Source organism: Polyodon spathula, chromosome 11 (genome assembly GCF_017654505.1).
Source record: "Polyodon spathula isolate WHYD16114869_AA chromosome 11, ASM1765450v1, whole genome shotgun sequence".
In the NCBI taxonomy this organism is placed as follows: Eukaryota; Metazoa; Chordata; class Actinopteri; order Acipenseriformes; family Polyodontidae; genus Polyodon; species Polyodon spathula.
The window spans coordinates 39629929-39647921 of NC_054544.1; the positions used below are offsets into that span (position 1 = coordinate 39629929).

The following is a 17993-nucleotide window of genomic DNA, read 5'->3' on the forward strand; positions in this document are numbered from 1 at the left end:
TCAATGATTGAAGACATTGAGAGACTAATGTTTCAGGTTTATTATGGAGATTACCTGAACTGCAAACTGCTCTAACTGATGCTAATAGCATTAACTACATAGTTTAACTCAAATATATTATGGTTAGATTATCTGTTTTTTACCTGTACACAAGAGCAGAATCTTAAAAAATAAAAAATAAATACATGTTTTTAAAGCACAGCCGTTTATTTCTGTTTCAGAACTGCTACACTGTGCAGTAAATGTTGACTTTGGATTAGAAACTGTAAAGGCAATTGAATCTTCAATAGAGTTCTCTCACATGAAACTGAATTAAATAAATGAAATCGCACACAGACAGAAACCTCTTGTTTTTTTGCAGAATTAGTGAAATTGCTGTGAAAATTGGATAATGAGTAGAAAAAACACTGATGGGCCTGTTCTATGGCTTCTTTTCAACCAAGTTATTTTGAGGGCTTACAATATTGCTATTGACAGAAGATGTGCCTCTCATTGCTGGAAAGATAGCTTTTTGGCCTTGGATCAGGGATCTGAGTCATAACTTGAACTGGATAAAAGAGACATTCACAGATGTGTGAAAGCGATCACAGTTAATTGTGTGGATACTGGGGAAAGTCATGGCTAGGTGATTATCATGGAGTAAGCACAAGATAAGTGGATGGTACTGTATGCTTTATGACAGAATCAAAAATATAGCAGAATTTTTTTATAAGAAATCTCTTTCCGGTATTGGGTATCCTATATGACACATTTAAATGGGTTCACTGGCGATTTAACACACTGTGTAATTTGAGCTGTGCTTCACATGACAGATTTGACAGACATTGACAGCTCTTGTAAGGTGCTTGTTTTGTGTCCAGTCTCAAAAGTGGGCTGTTCCACTACCAAATGCCCTGAAGAAATGTCTACACCTCGGATACCCATTGTAGCACTGCTCCTATTTGGTGTGTTTCTGGTGTGTTTCTGTTTTTGTATAACTGTGGCCTTTTATTTCCAATAGATGTCTATGAGAAGGAAGGTCTTGAATTTAAGGATTTTACTGTATTTTATCAGTGAACATTTTATATTTTAACAGAAATGTTGTATTCTGATATTCAGCAGATTTATGCCAGGTTTTTCCTGTATTGATGTAATATTCATTAACAAGTTACATGCCTGCTGTTACAGAATTTACAAAAAGTAATTTCCCATGTCATCAGTTTGACAAGCAGGAACACCAGGCTTCAGCTGCTCTTACATATAGCCTGTGGTGTTGCATAAAGGTGCTTAATCATGACAGAAGTGCATCACTGTATAGAAAATCAACAGCAGGCTGCACTAAAAAATGAGTGTTGCTGAATCAAGGACTCTTACTGGGTTTCACTGGAACCTATTCCTCTAGTGCTTTGTACAGAGGTAGTGTAAAACATTGAACATCCCTAGACTTTTTTTAAAGTACTTATTAGTTACTATTGTTGTACATTGTCACAAAGATGGCTGGAGTGGGGGACATCAGACCAGAAACAGGAACCAGGAAATAAACAAAGAGATGGAGTTTTGGGGAAGCTGAGCACTTCCTTGCGCTCAGCGTTTAATAAATGAACAGACAGTAAATAAAAAGGTCGTAACAAAAACAGCACAAGGCACGTGAGGCCAAAATAAACAGACAAACAAAATGGACTAACACTTAAACAAACAGTGGACTAACAAACAAACACGGTGAGTGAAAACAATGGTTATATATATTTCTCTCCTCTCCACACCCGTTCTCCACTCACGGTGAGCAGATATTTTAACTATTACAATTATTATTATTACCTCCGTTTCCAATCCCATTCTCCACTCACCGAACACACAACCCCGAGTGAGTGAAAACATGCAGCTTTTATGCAGCTGTACCGAGACTCGATTGCAAATCAGTCATTCAATTGGAGTCGCGGTATAACTGCACGTGAATTAATAAAGTGCAATTCCCCATGCTCACATATTGTTACCTTTTACTTGCACGTGAAGTGCTGTGCAAACCTCGTTCCTAAATACAAATATACATTTTAAACACTTGTGTTACACAGACCCATTTATATCCCGTGTACCAGTGACTATACACCAACATTAACACACAACATACACACTGGGGTGGGCACTTTGCCACAACATTTATTTTAATGTACACAGCAATAACCACAGATGGAAAATGCATTGAGATCACTTAATTATCCATCCATCCATCCATTATCTGTAACCACTTAATCCTGTAGAGGGTTGCGGTGAGCTGGAGCCTAACCTGGCAGGCCAAGGGCGGGACTATACTCTGGACCATTGCCAGACAATTGCAACTAAGGGGCAATTTAGAGAGGTCAGTGTACATAGCTAGCATGTCTTTGGACTGTGGAAGGAAACTGGAGTGGCTGGTGAAAACCCCACACGAACACAGGGAGTACATGCAAACTCCACACAGACAGACCCCTGAGGCCGGAATAGAACCCAGGACCCTGGAGCTGTGAGGAAGCAGCGCTAACCACCATGCCACCGTGCCACCCTCACTTAATTATTCAAAAGCAAAATAACACAGACTTGTCACGAAAGCCTTCAGATACCACTGAAAACATGCACATGCTGGTAATATAATAAGGTACCAGGGCAATTAATCCATCAACAAATGTTTAATTCAGGCTTGCCATGACAACCAATGATTGATTCATTGATTGTTGAACCTATTAGACCTTTTTTTGTATAGGTATTAATAAAGGGGATAATTCACATTTACTCTTGAAAAAGGAGAGTCTGTGATTCATTAATAACCAAACATACTGAAGTGCTTAGGACCTGTACAGTCCCCCACAATACTAAGACAGTGTGTAAATTGTGATAACTTCTTTTAAATAAAAATGATCTCATGCTGACTTCATCCCCCAGTCTGAATCTAAGTCTTTAACAGTTTTAGAACACTTTGCTCTTTTAAAAACGTCATTAATTACTGTTCCTTCCAACCCTATGTTGCTGGTCAGCTACTTGCTGTTTGCTATGAGTTAGTGAACTTTGCATTTCCTGCTGCTTCATGTGATGAATCTCGCTCTGCTGTGGGTACATGACTCAGAATTTCAGAAATTTCTGTAGTGTTGAGTGTTCTATTACTGTTATATCAACATTTTTTGGTACAGTCAAGCCACTACCCCAAAGCTGCAGTTTCTGTTCTCCCAAGTCAAAATTCTTTTAATTAAAAAATAATTTATGAGTCAGTGTTGCTAAGTTTTTTTTTTTGGTTGAATTCTTTGATATCTAAAATGTATGCCAGAGAGGCAAAATACACATTAGTTGGAATGGATTTGTGAAAACTTTATAATGCAAAAGTAATCCAGAGTGGTATTTACCTGTATTTAGACAGGACAACCACGTTGTATGACCCCCATGCTTTTCTTGAAAGAGTGGCAGTCAGATCTTTAATATTCACAGTAGACTGTTTAAAATCTCAACCTGGGCATTGGCTTAGCCCTGGCTTGGTTGTGACTAGACTCAATATTGTATTGCTTCTTAAACCATGGATATCACACCATTAGCTGTCTCAAGAAGTTACATGACAAATAACAGGAATAAATAGCTATTATATATTACAGGGGTCTCCCCAGGAATTCTGTACAGCCGACCAGCAGAACTTTATAGCCGGAAGCACTTTTAACGGAAAAATAAACTTGCCTTACCATAAATATATAATACAACAAAGATTTTTTTTTTTTCGTTGGCTATATCTGGTTGCGGTTTTTTATGTTCTACATTTTCTTTTCATTGCTGTTTTATTATGGTAAATTACCCTGCATTATGATTTGACTGGGGAAAGATAACGTAGAGTTATTGCAGTTCACAAAAAAACAAACAAAACTGTAACCTTTTCACTTCCTTTTAAGCTTCATTATTGAGCTTATTGCTTCATTAAATTGTTTTCTTTATCTTAAGTTTTCAGGGCTTTTTGTTAACGCACGTCCATTTTTGTTTTTCGCTGTGCTACATTTTTTGAATGCAATTTAACCATTTTTTCAACTTAACAGTTCTCACATGTTTGGTCACCATCATAACTGTTGCATGAAACCGCAGTGTAATAATCCAGCACCTCTGCACTTAAGCATTTGTATGCCAGCTGACATGTGTTCATCTGATATCCCATCATGCCTTTCTTCTTAAAGGCATACAGCCTCTATGAACCCACAATATCTCTCACAAGCACTTGAGTACATATTGTTCCAATATCACAACAAGACGAATAGTTTTTTGGGTTTTTTTGGTGTATATGTACAGCTATTATGTACTATATATCAGCTTACAGTACAATAATACAACAGAAAATGGACTGAATGATAATACCCGAAAATAATCATAATATTTATTTAATAAAGTAGCCGGTGCAAGTATAGCATTAGGCGGTGGATTGTGCTGATCGCTGGCTTATTTTGGCCCCCAGAATTCATTGTCACTATCTTTGCTTTGAAAATAATTGGTTATTTTTTCTCGGACATTTGTGCTTAACACAGAAAACCTGCACCTTCAACTCTCTGATTGGTTAAATGTTGTGTCAAGACGTAACACAGCTCTCAAGTGGTTCCAAGAGTTTTTTCACCCAGCAACGCGCAACTGATCTAGTCTGCTAGAAGCACAATCAATCTTTATTGTTAAAGGCACAGTAGCATCTGTAAGACTGGCAGATCTGTTTTTTTCAGCCATGCGGCGACAGCCACTTTTACAAGCGGCCCATCATCAATAACGAAGGTCTATTTCAGGGCACCAATGCACAGTAGATGATCGGCGAACATTCAGAAAGAATATCAAGCAGAAAAGCAAAGCAAAACAAAACCTTGAAAATAGATAAGGTATCTGGAATTTTAAATATTTGAAATGTTTAACAAGTCACAGTTTTCCTATTTCTAATTGCAATGAAAGCCTGCAGTTCAGGTATTCCCTTGGATAACTGAATGGTCAACTACCAGGAAGAAAATGCCCTCTATTTCTTCATATAGTTCTCGTAACATATTGCATTCAATGCATGTCATTGGCTGCGACAACAGGTCTTGTCTTACAGGAAGCATGTAGAAGCACAAGCAGTGTAACTTATTTTCTGCCTGCTTCGAAACAGTAGGGCAGCAAGCCATTTTTTTTTCTTTTTACAATACGGTAATAGACTGTAATTGGAGTAGCACCTTCGAATGCCATAGGCATTGGCACATGGATGCCTAGCTACCTGGAAGCTTGTGTATTCATAAGGGAAACCCTTAAAAGTTTTCAAAACAGCAGCCTGAAGCTGTCCAACACTAAATGATGCACTACCTGGACGCTTTCATTGGACCTTTGCCATAAAAACAGGTTGGGCCACCATTTGTCCTTGAATCATTCTGAGACGTGATATATATTAAATTCTAATATTTTTTGCTCACATTAAAAAATGTATGTAAAGTAGGGAAAAATAGCAAAATTGCAAAACTGATACACCTGGAAGTACATTTCTGAAAATACACCCAATGGCAGTAAAACAATTTTAATAAACTTTTTTGGCCACCACAGGCATAATTACCATCTTATAGACCTTTGTCCTGCCAGCTGTATTTTTACAGTACAGCTTTAAGACTGCAACCACCAGGTAAAAAGCTTTCAGCCACAACAGAAAACAGTCCTTACTGGTGGAAGCTGCTCTGCCTGTATCTTCATTTTAAACTCTGGGGTGTTTATGATGGCTGTTGTCATTCCAGCCAATCTGCAGAATCCCTTCAACAATGTGCTGTTTGAGCCAGGATTCTATTGAGAAGATGTGTGTCTAAGCCTGGATTACTCGGGGAAACATTGACGGTTTAGTGTTTTGGAAACGTTCATCCTGTTTGCTTGATGCACTGGCAGAGAGTGTCACTGGGCAACAGCTGCGGCAATTGATTTATCTGTTAACTAGCACTTCTCTGTTAATTAACCATAATTATGAAGTTTATACATGACTTGCTTTTGAGAGCAGAGGGTCATGATTCAGACACCACCATATGATCCTTGTTGATGTAAACAGTAAGGGGTTTACTAAACCACAATTAGGTGGCTTGAAACTCTCATGCTGCACTGTCCCACAGTTGTTTTATATTATATATATATATATATATATATATATATATATATATATATATATATATATATATATATATATATATATATATATATATATATACATATTATATTATATATATGTGTATATAAATGATGTACTACAACCCGTCAATGTTTTATCTTCCTGTGTACTCTTCTTTGGCTCGAGACTGTTGTTGGTGGTTGGTGGTCCTCTGCTTACATTCCCTAGTAGTTTGAACTGTGTTGGTATACAAGCTTATGCCTTCCTTCAACCTTCTTCAGAATTATTTCATTTTTTGGAGGACAGTAATTACCATGTAAGCATGTCTAAATGTCTACAGTGTCCTGGCAAAGGGTCACAACAAACCCACTAATTTCAAGCCCTAGACAAGCTGTTAACCTTGTTGACCGCCACCGTCTTAGCATGCAACCTGAGTTAGCCTATTAACTCGAGTTAATTGAAGTACATATCTGTGTTAAAGGGCAATGAGATCCATTTAGTATGAAGGCTGTGTTTTCTCAAATGGAAAACAAAGGTGAATTTTCAAAAACAAGTTTTACAATTTAAGAAGGTTGTTTATATAAATATCGCAATGAAAATATCAGCTCAGTTGCCAGAAAACTCATTCTGTTGTGATGGCAACCTAGATTTTCCACATTACCTTATTATGTTGTGTCGAAAATTCATCTTAATTTAAGTTTAATATCCCAAGAACATAGGAAAATATACAACAGATGTTATTACATAAAGTGTGATAATAGCATCATATTTTGACTTCACTAAATTTACAAATTTACAGTGGAATATAAGGCCTATTGGGTCACTACTGCTTTTAGGGAATGTAAACAAAGTAGGCTATTAACAAGACCTCACAAGGCATAAATATGGAGGTATGTTATAAACAGACACCAATAAGTTACGTTAAGCTTGATTGCGGAATACAGCAACATTGCTATTTAAAAAGCTGATTGTTTCAACTTTTCACATGCTACATAAAGTACTGAATTACCAAAGTATTTTACTGTAATTGCATAGTACAGTAGCTAGTTCCAAAGAGATAAACCAAACAAAGGTACTAGAACATTGTCTGGGGATTAGATATAGGTAACATCACAAATAAACGATAGTACTAATATAAATAGCTGGAGTATTGATAATGTGGTTACGATGACACACCTGATTTTTCTTTTCTCCTATTTGGCACACAATTGCTGGTGGGAAATGGTTCATACCAGTATGTGTCCTGTGGTTTTAAAAACAGGGTTGGCTAATTTAAATCAAGTCAAGGATAATACATAATATATATATAATATTATATATATATATATATATATATATATATATATAATATATATAATAATATATAGAAAAAGTTTATGTTTTTCAAGGAAAATACATAAAGTCTGAATTTGGTACTTCTGAAGTATGTTTTTGAAAAGGGCATATACAAATCTGTACTAGGCTTCGTTTAGTAGAGACTACTTTTCTCTGCAAGTAACAGCCTCTCTGATATAGTTATACTTAAAATTCTGCGCTATCCACCAACTTGTTTTTGTGTTATAAAATTGACATATAACTTTATGATCGAATTAAATACTGTATAGCACAGAGTTTATTACTTTCTAATATTTCACATATAAACATACATACCACATTACATAATAATGGAGATTAAATTAAATTGCATAACTTGTTTCACATACAGCACAGCTGATATGTAAGTGTAACTGTGTGGTCTGGCTCTTGCAGAAAGTCTGTAGAGGAAAGTTCCCCATGAATGTACGTCACAATGATGATGACAGACCAGATCCCGCTGGACCTGCCTCCCTTACTCAACGGCGAATTACCCATGATGCCTCACATGGTTAATGGGGATGGATCTCAACAGGTGAGTCACCATGTTGCTACATATATGTTTTGGACTTTATATTCTGAAGAGGCTGGCAATTCATTTCACAAAGTTTTTTTTTTTTTTTTTAAGAGGCACTTTTAAACACAAGTGGTCTTTGCAAAAAATAACAGGCTTTGTTTTGATTCAGCCATGACTAATTTGTTCCACTTTTTCTGTTAAAGCAGGAAGCCCTGGTAAAAACCCCTGTAGTCATTTTGAGATATCTTGGTGAAGGTGTGTGGCAAAGTGCCCGCCCCTTTGTGTTTTTTGTGTTGTATGTTGTGTGTTAATGTTGGTGTATAGTCATTGGTACACAGGATATAAATGGGTCTGTGTAACAGGAGTGTTTAAAATGTATATTTAGGCACGAGGATTGCACAGCACTTCACGTGCAAGTAAAATGTAATATGTGAGCACAGGGAATTGCACTTTATTAATTCACTTGCAGCTGTACCGCGACTCTAATTGAATGATTGATTAGCAATCGAGTCTCGGTACAGCTGCATAAAAGCAACATCTTTTCATTTACTCGGGGTTGTGTGTTTGGTGAGTGGAGAACGGGATTGGAGACGGAGGTAATAATAATAATTGTAATAGTTAAAATATCTGCTCACCGTGTTTTGTTTAGTGTTAGTCCATTTTGTTTCATCTCTTTGTTTTGGCGAAAGTGCCGTGTCCTGTGTTTGTTTGTCTTGCAACCTTTTATTTTCTGTCTGTCTGTGCACTATTAGATGCTGAGCGAGACCATTCGCTCAGCTCCACCAAACTCCACCTCTGTGTCGTTTATTTCCTGGTTCCTGTTTCTGGTCTGACATCCCCCACTCCAGCTGTCTTTATGACAAGGTGTTACAGTTATTGGGAAGAATTTGTTCTGCGTGCAGTTCGTTCTGCAGTCTATTGCAATAAAATTATTTGGCACCCTGAACATCACTGTCTTCTGTATTATTGTTTGTAAAGTGTGAATACATTTGTCTGTTATCAAGAAATTATAGGGCATCTTATAAATACCTTATTTGCACGTTCTTATGTCTTGTTATTATCAAAAATTACTGTCCTAATACTGTTTTAACACATTTATTGATACATTATAGATGGTTTATAATAGAAACTGAAGTGTTACTAAAATTTCCATCAGACAATGTTGAGTCAAGTCAGACAGTGCCCTGCAGAGATCATTTGATTCTGTTAGCTGTATCTTAGAGAAAAGTGGGAGACTTGTAATTAGATTTTTAACATTGTTGAGGTGCTCTGCCCTCAGAGCTTAATTTTAGGACACTGATTGAATCAGTTAAACCTATTTGCATGAGTACTTCTCAATGTAATCCTTGATTTTTCTACTGTCAGCCAGGGTTGTGTTGACTTAGCCTCTCCCTCACAATTCACAAGGGGAGTGAAGCTGTCAGGGACTTTGACTGATAACTTTCAAGTTTGCCAGAGACACTTTTGACTTTCTACTTGACTGACAGACTGGCCTTATCTCAAACCTTATATGTCTTTCCCTTTTGTATAATGGTTCTAAAATTGAATAAAAACAGCACATTGTCTATTAGTATTCATGTGCCAGCAAGGCTGTCTAAAGTAGTATGCAAATTCCATCTGAAGAGTCGGTTGATAGAAAGCAGACAAAACATTAATAATATCGGCTGGGTAGACTGCATACCCTCCTGAAGCAATGCAGTGAAACCAAATTAAAGACGTTTGTTGCTTTAAGAATTGTTTAACATTCCCTAATGATTGCAGTCTAGCAGTCGGAATATTGTGGAACTGTGCCTTCTGAAGGTAAAACCCACATAGTTTCCGTGTTTGTCATTCCCCATTATTATTCTTATAGATAGTATAAACGAAAATATGTACGTTCATTAACTGATGCTACTACAACTGTTAATAATATCAATCATAATAATATTAATATCAATAGATGGAGTCTGAATAGCTTTTTAAAAATCCAGAATGTACTATATTTACAATAGGTCATTTTTTAAAGCATTGAATTCATACAATGTATGGATATTTTTTTATATGGCTGGAGAAACAGTGTAACAAAGGTTCAAAGCCATTCTCAAATAGTAAAGTTGGATGTTCAGTTTAGGGGAGCTATGCAGTAGGTTAAACTAGTAAAATGGTTTTTAATTAACTAACAGTTTATTATATAGAGTATTAACTACAGGTATGTGTGTGTAACAAGCTGGTTAAGGGCTTTGAGGGGTTACGGGACATCATAGGCTATGAGGCTGTAGGTTGAGTCCCTAACCCAGAACCCCGAGAAGCCCTTTACAGGCTTGATTACACACTCACCTATACTGAATTTTCTATTATATATGGAGAGTTGTAATCGACCGAACACACAAACACAAATATTGTAAAGCTGAATAAATATTTTTTTCTAACAAATATTCATTGTAAAGCTGAGGGTTTTCAGTGTTGCTGTACTTAGTTACAGAGACCGTATATCTCCTGTGTTGTCCCTAGACCGCGGTTTATAGAAATATCTCTGAATATTGTAGAAACTCATTTCCAAGTGAGTTGGTATTCAGAGAGATGTCTCCCCACATGAGGTCATGCTGCTGTTTGCATGACTAAGATGTTGTGCGTGAGGTCTTTCTGTAATCTACAGTACTGTATTCAGGACACTGGTGCTCAACAGTGCAGTTCAGGAACTAAGCTTATTGTTTTGCAAAATATAATTGGAACTTGATTATATTTTGTGGTTACTTTCTGTGTGGCAACATTCTCGAGTCTCCATACAGTATATGTTGCATCCACATAATTTCAGTGGCACACAAACATAAACCTGTATTCAAACTTCAATTGTTTCCTCCTAGTACTGGAATTAATTTGTGAGGTCTAAACCTGACAGTCAACCATCCGAGAACTGTGTCAGCATTATTTAGTAGGAGCATATCTGGCACTGTTCGAATTGAATATCAGGCAGGTAAACATTATTGCGTTGAGAACCCTATTCTTATTTTAAAGCAATAAAAAATTTAGACTGTTCTGGAAAGCTACCAAATACAACCGAAAACATGCTAGTAATATGATAAGTATATGAGGCTCCAGATAAGGCACTGTGGTGATTGATCAATCGGTGAGTGTTTTATTGATCAATAAACCAACTAATTGTGGGATCTCTACAAGAAGCCTATAATGTATATATTTAAAATGAACCCCCCAGTTTGAACAGATAGAGGGAATAAGGAGGGTCCAGGTTAGTCGGCAATACAATTGAGATCACCATCTGGTGGCTAACTGTCCAAAAAGGCACAAAATTTGGAGCCACGAGGCCTGGTTTTCAAAAATTGGTAAGGGAATTTTCAGTGCATTTCCTTACTTTTAATCCATTTCTGAAGTATACTTCTGCTTTGCTTTTCATTATTCCAACATCTTCCCCTCACCCTTATACAAAAATATGATTTGCTCTTTTTAGTTCCAAATAGTTGCCAAACTTTTAAAAATCACACTCCATGTTATTGATAGCAGAATTCTATTAAGTAGTCATAGTGCTCAAATATTAGAATTCATATGTACAATGAATTCAATTTGAAGTACTCTGATTTGTTGTTGTTGTGTATGCACTGTATCAGGAAAAAAGCCTGGTGTCTCTGTTTCCTTTTCCTGTCAAAGCAAGTCTGCAGGTCCATTAATTCCTCTCTAATTAGGCCAGTCTTTCCACAGGGAGCTAAATGAGAGATGGATCTGCTGTTTGCATTCGGCCTAGCTAGGCAATCTAATATTTCATCAGAAGAGACTTGTAGCGTTCACAAATTGCTTTGTTAAGAAAGGGAAAAGTAAAAGGTTAAGTGCCACAGAGTTGTGCCAATGTCTGACTCACCCTCCTACCAGTGTGCGTAAGGCAAGGCCTGTTGCCGTCTACTGCGTGTCGGTTGTCAAGGAAGAGTCATCATGTTCCTTATTTTTTTTTGGTTTCTGTTTGAATTAAAAACCAAGCACCAAGGTGTCGATACTGCTTTGGGCAGCTGTACTTACCAGTTGTGTATTTCTTATTATTTGAATTCGTACCACCATGTGTTTTCAGAACTGACTTAAGCTGTCAGATAACACCTAGGAAGCAACATGTTTTTTGTGTGTATTGTGTCTAATCGCTCTTTTCTAGTCCCCTGTGTTTCCTTTGGGGTTATGTTGATGGTACTGCTGTAGGAGTCTGTCCTGAGCTGATTTTGTAGATTACATTCTGGTTACCACAGCAACCAGAGCAGCTGGAAATAGGAGCACGGAATTAAGCATGCAGAACTGCCAATGATATTGCATGCTGGAGAATGATGGTAAAAAAAGCTGTTTTATACCTGTAGAGTCTGGGAAGGCCACAAACACAACTTTTTCAGACGAACAACCAGAAATGTACTGTTTGGAACACGTATTCCGACAATATGATGGTAAGAATCTGTTCTGTAACTTGATATACTTGAGGGTAAAGCAGATGTTTTGCAAGCCACATAAAAAAGTATTTACTATTATTGAATGATTTTTTTTTTTTTTACTTATAATGTTTTCAGTTGTGATGTTTGTTTGTTGAAATGTATGCAGCTGTAATCAGCTTTATTGTCAGCTATGATTACTGTTATGTATTAAGTTACTGTACAGGTAATGCACAAAGCCAATTGTGAAACAATTATGTGTGTATGAATGAACTGCAGGGCTAGATGTAAATCAATAATACGCTCAATTGATGACTTGCTCATCTGGACCGTAAGTACTGACCAGGTTTTTGTTTCAACCAGTTGTAGTGCAGTCTGTGGATGGATATAGTCCCATTCTGATTAAATCACTGTTTCCACATATTTTAAAGTCTCAGATGAAGCTGTTTTATGTACACTGGAAAAAAAAAAAAAGCATTTTAAATCAGATATTTTGTTGAAACAAATCCTGTACCAGTGGGAGAGAAACAGGATTGAAAACCAGTAAAGGCTTGTTTACTGTAAAAAAAAAAAAAAAAAAAAAAAAAAAAAAAAGAAAAAAGCATTTAAAATGTATGTGTGTGTCTTTCATTTCATTTCATTTGAAATACTACTTCTTACACATGGAATTATATTTTCATTATCTATACAGTTGTCGTATAATAATATTGTCCCCACCTGGGCCCGGAACCTGTGGTCAGACCATTTGTGGTTTTCACTCTTGATTTCTCTGCATATTGAAATTCCACCAAACATTTATTAAAGATAAGCAGTACAAAATCCAATAGAACAGTATTACCTACCAACACAAGTCAGTTTACTGCAAGCCAGCGCCGTATTCTGAAATACTTGTATCAATAAGCAAAGTTGAACACAATCTCAGATATTCACTAGCATGGCACTGACTAAGTGAACCAGTCAAAGGTATTACTCTGTGCACCAGTCACTCCCCTGAGCAGAAACTTCAAAAACACTTTAGTGTATATATTAGAATGCTTAATCACAGGATTTAAAATGAGACTTCAAAATGCTGATTAAGACCTGATTATCAACCATAGGTGGAAAACTACAGCCATTAGCTCAAGTGGTAAAATTAGCCTCTGTCATGTTGAGTGCTTCTGTTGTTCTGTTCTTCTGTTTGAAACATTTCAGAATGTGTGTGGCTCCAATGCGCAGTTGTGGAGGCTAAAGCTTTACAGTTTAGTGTTTATAATAAGTTGATCTTTACTGTAAAAGTCCTATGTTAAGTTACGTGAGACATGCAAGGCATTTAAGACATTTTTGAAAAGTGAGTTTGAAATATATATTTTTAACAGTTTTCTTTTCTCTTGGCAGGTCATTTTTGTTCAAGTCAACCCAGGAGAAACCTTCACAATAAGGGCGGAAGATGGATCCCTGCAATGCATCCAAGGTAGATCATTTTACCACAACTCTACCTCACATGTTTTGACAGATTTTTAATGAGGAAATTTATATATTAATCACCTCTGTCTGTATCAGGGGTGGTCCGTTAACAGCGTCCACTTGCTCACTGAACCCCCATTCTCTTATTAATGAATTGCACTTCCCTCCTTCTGTGTGATGTGCGTTTCATTTCCCTCCTCTCATGTGACACTGCCTCATCAACAGTGCTGTTCATCCCATCTGTTTAATGTTTTATCTGTTCAACTTCAGCAGTACTTTAACTTAAGCTAAGTAATATCTTGCTATGTTCAGCCATTTTCCTTTGCTTTTTTTTTTGTTAACCATTTGTGGTCCTGTGTCGGACCAGGTCTGACATTAAAATGTTCCCTTTCCAGTCAAAAAAGACGTAAAGCACAGCTTTCTAGCCGTTTTTTTCTCAGGAAAAAGCAGAGAAAACCTTTCAATGGCTGAGTGAGACCGATAGGAACCGCATGAAGCCGAAAAAAAAAGCGTATCTGATAGCCCCAAGCACAACAGAGATAACAGGGAAATAAACAAAGGAGACAGCTGCTTCTGCAACCAGTGCTCAAAGAATATCACAGACATTTGCAGAGCTTTTTGAGATGTTATAGTAATAAAATAATTACTTGTATTGCATTATTGAGGAGTTTGATGATAAAACAAGTGATCAGGAGAGGATTTATCAGTATGCATATCTATAAAGAGGTATGTGAAAGTGTATGGTTTTTAAATTACTATTTTTTCACTGATTGTAGCTGATGCCTATTTTATTAGGTCTATATAAATGTTGTTGATAGCTGAGTGAGGCATTTGTTTTTTTTTTTCTAGGTGTTACTATTTTTCTTTACATTTTTTTTTTTCTGTAGCTGATCAGTCTTTTATTATTAATTATCTGCTCGTTCCTGAAAATAAAAATAAAAACCTACTTCATTGTTAATTAGTGTTTTTTTTTTTTTTTTTTTTTTTTTTTTTTTTTTTTTTTTGGCCTTAATTGTGGCTTGTAACAGTAATAACGTAATCGAAAAATTTTCCACGATAAGACATCGCAGGGCAAACTTTTTGTATTGCTTCCAGCAAGAAACAGATCCACTGGACCGTGCTTTTACCACTGACCCCACCCCCTCACCTGCATCTGAGGTGTGAACACCTGTAAGTTTTGGCCACCAGCCGCCATTGGCATGTATCCAACATTACTTGACTTGGTTGAACTCACAGGAAGAGGCTAACAAACTTTTTTTTTTTTTAAGTGTGAACTGAATAGCAGTCTACCGGTCGTATTAGTGGTTGTCTGGAGGTCCTTAAATCTACAGATTGCAGTTCTGTGTGCAGTCTTTTAGAACTCTCTCATTTTCCTTTGCAAGAACTTGGCTTAACACAACCCATATCTAGAAATGATCTGATTACAATCAAACACGACACTCGGGTCACAGTTAATGGTCCTGAATTGGGTGAAATATTCTGAAGGCAAAACTTACAAATATGTGCAGTGGAACATACTTCTGAGCAACTAGGAATACTTTCTATTTCATATTATTTAAAACTACTTTGTGAACTGCGTAACCTCTACTGTACAGTGTTATTCAGGAGCCGCTCGCAATAATGAACCACAGAGCAACTGAAATTGAATTGCAGTAAAAATCTGCATTACGAAAAACTAGCTAGGAATCATCAGTTAACATGTTGCTGGAAAACACACTGAGCAGTTGAACAAGCTTAGGTCCTGGTTACTCAGCCTCTCAGCCCTGTATAGTATCAGCATCATCATTTACTAATGCACAATACGTTTAGACTTCTGTCACACCAGAATCCTAATTGTGGCCAATTGAGTCCTTATCAAATTGTTTGATCTGTGTTTCAGCGGCGGAGGAAGAGGAAAAGGGGCCCCACTGCAAGACCTTATTGTGGTCCCCCCTCCCCAAACGTTAATTTAACCCTTATTTATAAACATCAAACATACCAAATCAAGTGTTCAATATTGAACTATATTTAATTGTCAGAACGTTAGCATGTATGAAATAGTATGTAATTAGAACGTTTTTCACTCACCTACTTAATTTTATTCTGCGTTCATCTTTCATCCAACACTACACTATTTTAAATCATAAACAAACAGGTTAAATCACTAACCCTACCAGGATTCCCCAATTCTACGATCACAGAAATGATTACAGAATTCAAAGTTCTGCTCTGACATTTTGCAGAAATGGTCTCACATAGGGAACATTATTATTATTATTATTATTATTATTATTATTATTATTATTATTATTATTATTATTATTATTATTATTATTATTATTAATAATATTATTAAATCAGAAATACAGGCATGTGGATTAGCTGTAGTTTATTTTGGTGCCCACAGCACCACCCAACAGCTTCCGTCTAAGCTACAGGATGAATTGTGCACACAGAATATAACTGCAAATGTCTGTGCTGAATAGTACCCCAAAACCTTCCATGAAGACGTGCCTCGTAACAACCTCCGGGGGAAAAAAGTTAGGATAATTAAGACAATAGAGATACCTGTTGAAATGAGGGAGGATACAATCTGAATTACTGGCACAGCACACCGGCAGCTACAGTGATACAAATGTGTAACATCTGCAAATATAAATGCAAAGGACATTATCATTGTTCAAAAAAAAGGACATTATTATTGTTCAAAAAAAAGAACTTTCGAACCCCTCCGGGGCCCTCTGAGTGCGCGGGCCTGTGTGTAGCTGCACCTGCTATTGCTCTGCCACTGCTGTGTCTGCTGCTGATGGAAACAAACAGGACTGATTTTAAATGCTCTTCAACATGGTCACAGTGGCAGATGAAAACTTGCGAAATGTGAACCAGTCAAATCCACTACTAAGGAATGCACACAAAATAAGACAGTTTCTTTCTTGAACCCCTTTTGCCCTATCTAATAGAATTTGCTATTAATTTACCTGAACTCTTGGGGATTGCTAAATTCTGCCTGACTGGAAGTTGAGAGTAGGTGATTGCAACCTGCAGTAAAGGCACTCAAAAGCCTATAACAAGTACCAGTTCACCAAAGAAAGTATTTAAAATATGGTGTCTCATTAAAATAATCTCAGCTTCAATTGTATAATCTCGTTAGGGTTGGAGAAGACATATCATAGCTTTTAATTAGAGTTTGCCAGTGGTTTTAATCACAGTATTTCAAAAAAGTCAGTCAGGCCTGGCCTCCTAAAGGCAAGCTTAATGTGCTGTTCTGGCAACTGAGCCTGGAATTCAGAATGTTTTCATGGCAGTAATCACATGTTTTTCAAGCCGACTCATCTGTTCTCTTCTTGAGACGGTCTGCCAGCCACATTCCCAGCAGCTGAATCAAATCTTTGTCCACATGTTGAGTGTCTTGATTGAAAAGCTGTACACATCTGTGATTATACCTGTCAACCTAGGGGCTGTAGTGAAAGAAAAATCAATATGATCACAATCAAGTAGGTAGGTGAGGCAAAACAACTTGAGCCTGAAAGCATTATTAGAAAGTTTGGCAAGAGTTTGAGGTACAGTAGCTTTATGAAATACAGAGGGAGTTTGATGCACCTGAGGTGGGTTAGCCTGGCCAGACATCAAACAGTTTGTATTTAGAGATGAAACTAAACTTACTGACAGTATTGAGTTGTCACTATTTTTTTAAATTGTTTTTCAATAGATAGCTGTGTTCACTGTAGCTAAAGCAATCATATAAACAAGACAGTAAGGCTGCAATTCCATCAAGGCATTCTGATGACTTGATGAACCAAGAGATTGACGCTTTAGTGATGTCGCTAGAACTATAGATGAAATTACACTCTTATACAGGAATAGGGTGAATTGTATTTTTTATAACTCATGGCAACAGAATAAAGCAAAAGACAAGGATGACTTAGCTAGGCACAGGTACAGTTCTGGCACATATTTGATTAAAGTTTGCTATGGATCTCGCTGGCTGGCTGGCTTGCTGGGAGTCCTGCAACTTTGCACGCACTGCTTCCTTGTAACCCTTAGAAGTACTAGTGTTTGTCTTTTAAAGTCTGATACGGGACAAAACAATACAAATTTGTATAATTATGTTGGATTTATTTTCCTGTGGACAAATGGTTATTTAAAATAACATACCAGTCATTATACTTGCTATTTTATTTTCCAAAATGTTACAGTTGGTTTTGCATTCCCTGTCTAACTTCAAATTCTTGTGAAA

The 17993-nt window shown here is 36.8% G+C and overlaps 1 protein-coding gene across 5 annotated transcripts in view; it reads left to right on the forward strand.

Annotated features, from left to right (window-relative positions):
• LOC121322915 (fibronectin type III domain-containing protein 3B-like) overlaps nt 1–17993 on the forward strand; it is a 240282-nt gene that overhangs the window by 43469 nt on the left and 178820 nt on the right. For 4 of the 5 annotated variants that reach the window (XM_041263510.1, XM_041263509.1, XM_041263513.1 and 1 more), the window contains 3 exons: nt 7820–7958; nt 12269–12352; nt 13709–13784. In XM_041263510.1, the coding sequence (XP_041119444.1) occupies nt 7848–7958; nt 12269–12352; nt 13709–13784 (271 nt within the window). In that variant the 5' untranslated portion in view covers nt 7820–7847. The remainder of the gene's footprint in view (nt 1–7819; nt 7959–12268; nt 12353–13708; nt 13785–17993) is intronic. The other variant, XM_041263514.1, reaches the window with a different exon arrangement.